A 10,512-nucleotide genomic window follows, 5' to 3' on the forward strand; every position below is an offset into this window, starting at 1 on the left:
TAAGTACAATTTTGAGGTCTTTGTACTTTACTTGAGTATTTCCAATTTCCAATACTTTTACTTCTACTCCACTACATCTCAAAGACAAATGTTGTACTTTTACTCAACTACATTTATTTGAAAACTTTACTTACAGGTTAATTCTCAGATATAAATTATGATATCATAAAACATACATTAACCACTTTAGCCCTATTTTATACCTAGGCTATTTGAAAATAGCCAATCTACAAGCTCACAACGCGTCGCATCGCTTGTAGATCGGCTACTTTTCAAATATTTGAGTACTTTTACTTTTGGTACATTTTCATGCCAACACTTTTGTACAAGTACATTTTGAATTCTGGACTTTTACTTGCAACAGAGTATTTCCATATAGCAGTATTGGTACTTTTACTTAAGTAAAGAATTTGAGTACTTTTTCCACCACTGTAAATAAGAATGACTTGACACAACTTGACTATTCCCCTGACCTTATTTGTCATAGGCTCTATGCACACATTGCACAGCAGCCATATTATCACTTCCTTCACAGGTGTTACCAATGATACTAATGAAGGCTCTGTTCCATTTAGTGTAGCACAGTGGTTCTCAGATATTTCAATTTCCACAACCCCCATAACTCTGAGAGTGTACAAATGTTAAGAGTTACACACTCATAAGGGGCCATTTGGAAACCCTTTAAGGAACCATGAGGGTCCCTGGACACACATTCTAGACCCACTGGTGTAGCAGAGTGTTTCCAGTGAGTCAACAATATCAATACCCTAATTAGTATCATTGGTAACACCTGTGAATGTCTTCACAATATGGCTGCTGTGCATAGAGCCTATTACAGAGGTCATGTAGGCCATGCAGACACATGTTGTTAAAGGGTAGAACCAACAGAATCCTCTCACCTCCTGGTCGCTCTTTGAGAACTCGTCGGCGCCCTGCTTGTTGAGCGCCATGACCACACCGATGGGCTCCTTGTTATGCATCACGGGGGCGGTGAGGATGCACTTAGTGGTGTACTTGGTCTGCTTGTCCACAAAGTCACTGAAGTGGGAGTCCTGGAATTGTCAGCAGAACACACACACAGACACACACACACACACACACACACACACACACACACACACACACACACACACACACACACACACACACACACACACACACACACACACACACACACACACACACACACACACACACACACACACACACACACACACACACACACACACACACACACACACACACACACGGTGAGCATATATACAAAAATAAAAAACAGACCCTTAATCACTTAAACCCCCCCCCTCAATTATTTTAGCACTTAATATAGTGACGGCACCTTTCTACAGAACAGAGCATGACAAACATCCATGTAAGCACTCAAAACGAGTGTTATCGGGACTGGGCCGTAGCGTGCCGGTCCAGGCACCCTAAAGGCTGCGATGCCAGCCTGACAGCTGTCCGCGGGTTCGACTCGCGTTCCCCCCCCCCCCCCCCCCCATCTCTCCCCATTTCCTGTCAGCCTACTTTTCCCTATCGCTCTCTACAATAAAGACATAAAAAGCCCCCCAAAAAAATGTTAAAGGAAAAAAAAGTGTGTTATCATTATAACTGTGGTGAAAACCGGGACAATTTGGTAGTGAATGCTGAAAACCAGGACATTTTTTGTGTTTTAGAGAGGGTTTAAAAAAAAAAAGTGAAATAAAAGCAATCCAGTGATTGTTGGTTAATGTAGCCGGTCACACAGATAAATGACCTGAAAGACCTTAGTAATACTGCTGCACAAAGCTCTGTTTATACAGATCATAGAGCAGATCAACAGCTGTATTCATATACTACTGTTATCATCTAACCAGCATGCTAAAATATGCTACAAAGCACCGATCAATGACATGGATTTGGAATTACAAAGTAAACTGCATCATTTTCTGCCCTCCAGATCAAATGGGAATGCTGTAACTTATGATGACAGTACAGACTTTTTACTCTTCACTGTTGTACCCAGGATCATAATGTAATATTGTGCTATACTGTAAACCAGGTATGAAAAGTAACTAACTAAGGTAAGAATACTTAAACAGTGGGCATGCATTGGAGCATCTCGCAGGAGCTCACAGAGAGCATTAGGAGTTTTAATGAGATAGAATACAAAAGATGATGCCATCTTGACTCACCTGCTGCAGCGATGTTGGCATCTTGCTACATTTGTAACCTTAGCATCAGTGGTGTAAAGTAACACTTTTGAGGATTTTTTACTTTACTGGAGTATTTCCCATTTTCAATACCTCAATACTTCGACTCCACAACATCTCAGAGGCAAATATTGTACTTTTACTCCACTACAATGATTTGAAAACTTTAGTAACTAGTTACTTTGCATATTTAAATTATCATCACAAAACATACATTAACCACTTCAGCCCTACTGTATATATATTTTGGCCGTTTGAAAATAGCAGATCTACAAGCTCACAATGCGTCACGGTGCGACGCATTGTGAGCTTGTAGATCAGCTATTTTCAAAAGATTTGAATACATTTTGAACTTGTGAAATGGGACATTCTGCACAATGAGCACTTTTACTTCTGTACTTTAAGTATATTTTGACACCAATACTTTCGCACTTTTACTCAAGTACATGTTTAATTCCAGACTTTCACTTGCAACGTATTTACACATTGCAATATTAACACTTTTACTTAAGTAAAACATTTGAGTACACTTTTTCCACCACTGCTTATTAACCCATTAAGACCTGGAACTGTGTCATTTTTAGATTTGAGCTAAAAATCATTATTTTACACTTTGGGCTATTCAAAAATAGCAGATATTTTGAAAAATCTTGAAAATGTGTTTTTAAAGCGAACATTTTTAACTCAAATCTTTGCTTCTGGGGGTCCCTGGAACAAAATATTTTGATGGGGGTCCGCGGCCAAATGCATATAATTTTGGGGGTCCTTGACATGAAAAAGATTGAGCCCCACTGATATAGAAACATACGTTTTTCAGAAAACTGTTGAGATTTAGGAGACACGTAGAACCGGCTTCAGGTCTCAATGGGTTAACCTGTGACATACAGTACACCGAGTGTATCAGCTCACCTTCTTGACGTCGGCGACGTTTTGGGGTTTCTTGGAGTGCGCCGTCCACCCCACGATCCCCGTGTCGGTGGGGAACACGATCTCCACGCTGGGGCTCACCAGGCACTTCTCCAGCGGAGCGGTGGGCGTCACGTCGAAGAGGACGGTGGACAGCTCCGGGGAGCCGTTGCGGGACCGGCAGGCAAAGTAGCTGCAGCGGTCGGCCTGGATCAGCCCGGCGATCCTCTGGAGCACCTTGTGCAGGCCTTTCTCAAAGGGGGGGTTGCCCTGCATCTCCTTGACCAGCTCGAACATGAACTCGGCCTCCTGGAGGCTGGTGGCATCCTTGTAGGAGGCGGCGTCCTTCACCTGGAACCAAGTGTGGATTTTTGACAGCAAATTTTGATTTAGTTTTGGTCATTTGAATAAAACGCCATTCGGTTTCAGTCATATTTTAGTCATCTGAAATGTTTAAGTTTTTGTCTATAGTTTTAGTCGACTAAATATCCTAAGATTTTAGTCGACTAAATCTACAGTTGATTTAGTCGACTAAAATGTATTTTTGGCGGTCCCTTGATGGCGTCGTAATGGCTGATTTTACACTTGGTTGCGTGCTGAAAATAGTAGATCTACAAGCTCACAACGCGTCGCGCTGCAACACGTTGTGAGCTTGAAGATCTACTATTTTCAGAGCGCAACACCCGAGCGCAACCAAACATAAAATTACTTGTCTTTTAGTTCTACTGGATCTCTTCTCCACTCGTCCCTCACAAACATTTTAGTCTAGTTTTTATTTGACGACGAAATTGTAAAAATATTTTGTCTTTAGTTTTCATGGCTTAGTTTTTATTCAGTTTTCGGCAGTGATAAAAAGTAGTCGACGAAACATTTTTCGTCATCGTTTTTAGTCAAACAAAATCAACACTGACCTGGACCTGGTTGTTGAACGCGGCGGTGATCACCTCCGGCTTCACTTTCTTCTCGTAGTATTCCTTGGCGAACTGCGGGTTGTTGTCCAAGAACTTCTCGCAGCTGTCCTTATCCGCCATCTCTGCCTAAAAGGGGGTTCGTGTGAACGATATGTAATCCCCGTGCCACCCTGTGTGTGTCAGGGTACAGTAACTGGAGGAAAAGAACGCGCGTGTGCGGCGGGCGGCGGTCTAATCCACAAGACGTTATTTGCGAGAGGAGACACTTATCGAGGCATCCCTCCCCGCCGTGTCTTCTCTCTGAGCAAACGCGAGCTGCAGCTACCAGCTCCCTTCACTCCCGGCCTGGTATAACAGAAGGTATAGTGAGTGGCTTACAGAGTAAGGGGATCCCCCTGCGTTCTATAATGACTCTGACGCAATAAGTCATAATAAGCCTCCTGAGCTTTCTTAACTTGTAAATCCATCCAGCCCACTTTGTCATTTCAGGGCGACAATCCCATCAACGGTAATGATGACATGCATGAGTTATGGCACCTCTGACCTGGGGCTTGTAGAATAGATGTCACAGGCTTTAAGTGTCACAAGAGTTGGGGGTGGGGTCTCCTTAAGCCACACACACACACACACACACGTGCATAAACATGAAATATTATAATGAATAGATACATACGTACATGTAGGCTACATGTATGCTACAGTGTCTGCTATACACTGTCTGACACCGGTGTTGATTCGTGCGGTTTTATGGACTGGCGTATGACATTTGGTGTACATCGACTCTGTATGAATTTTAGGAGGATAAGGATAATACCATAAAAATAAATCCCTTCAAAGAGGGTCAGGGGAGGTGCGGCCCTGCATGATAAATGCTGTGTTTAACTGCCTTATTGAGTCTGAGAGGCTTTGTATGAAGATGAGAAATGTGATCTACCGTAGGACCTAGCAAAGAGACCCTCACGCGACTGCGATTTGCTTCTTTCTTTTGACTCTTGAGGCTTAAATGTATATCTCTCTACTCCTATCTGGATGCGTCCTGTCTTTAAGTACATTTTGATGTCAATGCTTTTGTACTTTTGAATTTAGCAAATTTTGTAATTCCAGACTTTTACTTGCAATAGTATTTCTACATTGCAGTATTGATACTTTTACTTAATTAAAAAATGTGAGTACTTTCTCCACCACTGCTATCTATCTAAGAAAGTGTTTGCAAGCTGTGTGTCTACAGTGAGAGGTCAATACGCAGAGAACAAAGGCCTACCAGAGTGTTAATCTAATGATGGTGACACCGGACCACCTGAGGCGAACACACTCCAGTTAGACAGAAGGACAGCTCGGTGTGAATGCGGGCAGGTTGTGGTGGTGGGGTCTAATTTTTAGAACTGGACAAAAAGTCACTGCTCCAAAAGGAGATGTTTGTTTTCCTTATAGAAGCTTGGCTTTGCTGGGCCACTGTCTACTGTAACTTAGTTGAATGGTGGCTGCGTATATCCACGGATGAGACTAATTAGGATTAATCACTGCTCTAGGTTTAATTCTCTCTGTTGGCAACCACACCATTTGTTGTCACTAAACAAATCAGATTATCCCAACAAGTTCCCTCAGTATCACATGAGCCATTGCTGATGATCGTACAGGTGTACGGTACTTGATTATTTGACTAATAGATTGGTTGTTTTGAGTTATTTAGAGGGAACATTTCACAAATCATACTTCTAAATACGTAGCACATGACAACCCTCATATCTACATGTTCTACCACAACATATTATAATTAGTCTTTCCATGGGTAGATGAAACACATGGGCAGTGGTGGAAAAAAGTACTCATATTTCTCACTTAAGTAAAAGTATCAATACTGCAATGTAGAAATACTCTGTTAAGCGCTGTCGCCTCATAGCTAGAAGGTCCTGGGTTCGATTCCCGCCGGGGACGCTGTGGGCGCTGGGGGGCGTGTTCTCTCCTCCGCGTCCCGGGACCCCACTTAGAGAACCCGCTGCTCTTGGTATTTAAAGGGGCTACACCATGAATTTCATTTTTTTTTAGGTTTTTAGTATTTTTTGGGCTCCCCAGTGTCTCTTGTACCCAAATTTTTTTTTTTTTTTAACATTCAGTCATTCATGCTCATTTCATGGATTTCCTGAATGGGCGTGTCTGAACAGGCCATTTCAGAATGGCAGGGCAAGTGATGTCACTTGCCCTGATTTTGCATTGATGATGGCCAGACAGAATTGCTCAGTAGCTCCCCCCTGCCCAATAGGACGTTTTGGTATTGCAGCTGAAAAAGCTTGGAATGACAGACAGTCAGATTGTGAGAAAAAATATCTGGATGTTTTTTAGGCTTACAACCTGTTTAAAACGTATTAGGGGGCAATATTTATATATAATATATATTTTTTTAATTCATGGTGTAGCCCCTTTAAGTACCGGGCGCTACAGCGGAGCCAAAGCAGAGCCTGCGCCAGCCGTTCTTGAACTGGAAGACGGAGTAGAGGATGGGGTTGAGGGCCGAGTTGGTCAGGGTGAAGGTCAGCACCCAGAAGAACAGGTTGGAGGAGACGTGCAGGTGGCCATCGCGGACGTTCCTGGCCAGCAGGAGCAAGTTGGTGATGAAAATGGGACTCCACATGAGGAGGAACGAGAGCACGAGGACGGCGAGCGTACGGAAGAGCTTCATGTCCTGGCGGGAGACGGCGTACTGTGTCAGAGAGGAGGACGGGGGGACGACTCGGGACCAGAGCCGCCGCCTGGAGCATTTGGTAATCTGCAATTAAGACCACATCGGAACGTTTGTTAATCTCAGCACCACTGCCTTAAACGTGTAGTGTTGTTGTTAGTAGGAAGAAACGCGGAAGCACCCGGGAGGAAGTGGACTAAGAAAGAGGAGGAGCCGAACCGAGTTCCTGTTTTACACCAAAAAGGAGGTGGTGCCCCCAGAGGCAAAAACAAAGACATTACCCTTTTAGCCCATTAAGACCTGAAACCGATTCTACAAATGTCTTCTAAATCCCAACAGTATTCTGAAAAAACGTATGTTTCTATATCAGTAGTTCTCAAACGTCAAGGACCCCCAAAATTATGTATTATTTTTGTTTTTGTTCCAGGGACTCAAGACTAAGATTCAGTTAAAAATGTTTGCTTTAAAACAATATATATTCAAAGATTTGCACACATTTGCACGATTAAACAAAAATAGCAGATCTACAAGCTCATAGCGCGGCACTCGGTGCCGTGCTATGAGCTTGTATATCTGCTATTTTTGAATAGCCAAAGTGTAAAATAATGCTTTTTAGCTCAAATCAAAAAGTGACACAGATGCGTTCCAGGTCTTAATGGATTAACCGAATGGGTTCCCAGATTGAATGTTTGTAAACAAACGTGTGGAGTGGTATTCCCGAATAGAATGTCTAGACACGCAACATAAAATAGTGTCGAGAACATTAACTGTCTAGTTTGTCAACCTGTGGATGTTTAGAATACAATTATATACTGTATTTCTAATAGTCAATAACGATTATCATAAGTGTACTGCTCTTCCAGAAATAAGGTTAATGAACAACACTGCTCCAATGTGACGTTGCCGGCGTTATCTATCCGGAAATATATTTTCGGTGGTGGTGATGTCATGGACATTAAGGTCTTATCGGACAGTAGGGATGGCGTCAATCATTGACTTAATGTTCTGAATAAATGTTGGCACATTCAGTGCTATCATGTTCTTTAGGCGATAACATAAACACCTTACACAACACAGGCAGTTGACATAGTAACGCACTTCTCATCGGGATCCCTAGCAAGAGCCTTCAAAGGCTCCGGTATATTCAGAACAGCGCTGCTAGGCTCCTGATGAGAGTGAGCAAACATGAACACATCACACCCATCCTCCGTTCACTCCACTGGCTTCCCGTTGCTTTCCGGACCCAATACCAATCCCTGCTGACACAGTAGTCTCCCTACAACCCTCGACCCGCAACCTCCGCTCTTCAAACACCAACCTCCTCAACACCCGCAAGGCCAATCTATGCACTATGGGCGACCGGGCTTTCTGCTCGGTCGCCCCCGAACTGTGGAACTGACTGTCGGTCGACTGCTTTAAAGAGAGGATTAAAGACCTACCTTTTTAGCAAAGCATTTTTTTAGCTGGTTTTACCTCTAGGCTTTATGCCCCCATGTTTTAATTGTTTTGTTTCAGTTTCTTAGTTGTTGTTTTCTTTTATTGGTGTGATGTTTCTGTTTTTATGCAATTGCCTTCTGTAAGCACTTTGAGATTTCTTGTAAATGTAAAGTGCGTTATAAATAAAATCCATTATTATTATTATTAGTGACAGCATTTGATGAAAACAAAAGACATGGTGAGACATGTCTTACCCAATGGAGCCACACACAGAGATCTTTTATGACTGTGTCTTAAACATTTATAAAAGGCTGTTTAACACACAGCTGTACTATTTCCAGTGGTGTAAAGTAACTAAGTACATTTACTCAAGTACTGTACTTAAGTACAATTTTGAGGTACTTTTACTTTAGTGGAGTATTTCAAATTTTCAGTACTTTTACTTCCACTACAATTATTTGAAAACTTTAGTTACTAGTTACTTTGTTGATTTTGTCTATACTTTTACTTCTACTCCACTACATCTCATGTCATCCCCTGTACAAGGCGTGGCTACACGACACTGAGTTGGACATTTAAGGATGGATACACAAAATAAATAAAAGACGGTGCCCCTAAAGTGCTACGCAAATGATTCACACAAGATGGAAACTGCAGTAGGGAAACTGACTGGGAGACGTACACTAGTTAAGGGACACAGTTTTTCCTACCTGTAGAATTCTGGTGTAACTGACCACGATGATGAGGCCGGGGAGCAGGAAGCATAGTGTGGTGAAGGATACGTTCCACACAACCATGGCAGTCATGTCCGGCCACTTGATCGTACAAATGTAGTAATGTTCCTGTGTTAAAGTCATAGAACACAGGTTAGGCCCTAGCTGTTCAGACTAAGTCTGATTTGTGGCCTATCTAGATTGGAGTAGTTTTTTTGCAGTCTGAAGAGGAAAAGAACACACGTCGCCTCCCTAAACTAATGGCCTAAAACTGAAGTAATTTCTTGAGGTTAATTATATTTTTGCCTAAGTCAGCTCCTCATGACACTGGCCACCTCTGGTAAAATCGAATATCTCCTAATAAATAAATCATGCTGTTCCCTCCACTTTTAGTATAATGTATCTCCCTAGTGTGACTTAGGCCACAATATAGGCAATTTATTTGGCCTAAGTCACATGGTTTTGTGACTTAGGCCAAAAATGGCTTAAGTCTGGAGAAAATCATCAAATCATTTGGCCTAAATCAGGTTTAATCCTATTTAAATCTCTTATGTTACATAACTGACAGACAGTGTCATTTTTATGTTAATAGTCATAATTTGTTATAAACATTTTGGGTGAAATGATTAAGAAATTATATAGTTTTGTTTTGGATCAGTTTATTTTTTTTCTGAAAAACGTATAAATTAAATATTAAATTAAATTACTTTGGCCATTTCAGTAGTTTAGCAAGGTGACGACAAGGTGAGACAGCCGATCAGTCCATCGTAGCCACCCAAACATTCATAAACCCACCCATCCCTCCCACCCTCCATACCTGGTGTGGGAATTCCTCCTCCATCACATCGAAGAACAGGCTAATGGGAACGGATGCGAGGGCCGAAAAGCTCCAGACGAAGGCGAGCACGGCGGACACCGTCCTGACGTTGAGAGCGGGGACCGTCTGCAGCCGCAGAATGGCACAGACCCTTTCCACGCTAATGGAGGCCAGCGTGGAGATGGTGACGCTGCCGCTCACGCAGAGGACGTACTGCAGGACGTGACAGACGGCGTACCCCAGCGTCCAGGACACGGTCCAGCGCACGGCCACGATCAGCGGCACCATGCTGACGAAAAGCAGGTCGGCCACGAACAGGTTGAGGACGAGTACCGTCTTGTTGGCCATGAGGCCTCGGCGTTCCCGGACGACCAGGAGCGCCGCTCCCGCGTTGGCCGCCACCGAGACCACCAGGACGGCGGAGATGGTCAGGGTCTCCGCCACGGTCTGGGCGATGTGATCCCCCGAGCGGTCGCGGATCTCTGAGAAGTAGGAGAAGTACGAGACGTTTCTGGAGTGCAGAGAAACATCCATAGTTCAACTGAAAAAAAAGTGTGAGGCGTTTAAGCAGTGCTAAGATCAGAGTGAATGCCTGAACCCTAGTCAACGAATGACATGAGGTCTGAAGGTCTTCTGATCCGAGGTGAACTGGAGACTCTGAGGGTATCTCAGGGGAAGAACATGCTGAGGGAAGCGTGGTGATTTTAAAGTGGTTAGGTGGGGGTGGCTGTCACCGGTCTTTCTGCTGCCGTTTGCTCCAGCTGCCGTGTCAACATGGACAAAAGCTTAAAGCAAACAGCATCGTTACTCCATGGTGGCAAGCAAAGGAGACACAATGACTTGATTGTTCTCCTCAAGT

At 43.3% G+C, this 10,512-nt stretch overlaps 3 protein-coding genes across 3 annotated transcripts in view; all 3 read right to left on the reverse strand.

The window, feature by feature from the left end:
- LOC311058191 (cone cGMP-specific 3',5'-cyclic phosphodiesterase subunit alpha'-like) overlaps positions 1 to 6,538 on the reverse strand; it is a gene marked incomplete at its 3' end in the record, with an annotated part of 25,335 nt that extends 18,797 nt beyond the window's left edge. Inside the window, exons 1-4 of the mRNA XM_084075555.1 lie at positions 6,437 to 6,538; positions 4,010 to 4,135; positions 3,102 to 3,449; positions 900 to 1,052 (exon numbers count right to left, since the gene is read on the reverse strand). Coding sequence (XP_083931681.1) covers positions 900 to 1,052; positions 3,102 to 3,449; positions 4,010 to 4,129 — 621 coding nt within the window. The 5' untranslated portion in view covers positions 4,130 to 4,135; positions 6,437 to 6,538. The remainder of the gene's footprint in view (positions 1 to 899; positions 1,053 to 3,101; positions 3,450 to 4,009; positions 4,136 to 6,436) is intronic.
- The window catches only part of LOC311058907 (myoferlin-like), a gene marked incomplete at its 5' end in the record, with an annotated part of 235,365 nt that overhangs the window by 63,704 nt on the left and 161,149 nt on the right, over positions 1 to 10,512 (reverse strand). The gene's annotated exons all lie outside the window — the stretch shown is intronic.
- On the reverse strand, positions 6,429 to 10,187 carry LOC311058514 (free fatty acid receptor 4-like; the record flags this gene model as incomplete). The annotated part of the gene is made up of 4 exons (XM_084075975.1): positions 6,429 to 6,773; positions 7,887 to 8,096; positions 8,834 to 8,965; positions 9,654 to 10,187. The coding sequence occupies 4 exons, from the start codon at positions 10,185 to 10,187 to the stop codon at positions 6,429 to 6,431; spliced, it is 1,221 nt and encodes a 406-aa protein (XP_083932101.1).

Source organism: Gymnoscopelus microlampas, assembly GCF_963454915.1.
Source record: "Gymnoscopelus microlampas genome assembly, chromosome: 13".
Taxonomy (NCBI): domain Eukaryota; kingdom Metazoa; phylum Chordata; class Actinopteri; order Myctophiformes; family Myctophidae; genus Gymnoscopelus; species Gymnoscopelus microlampas.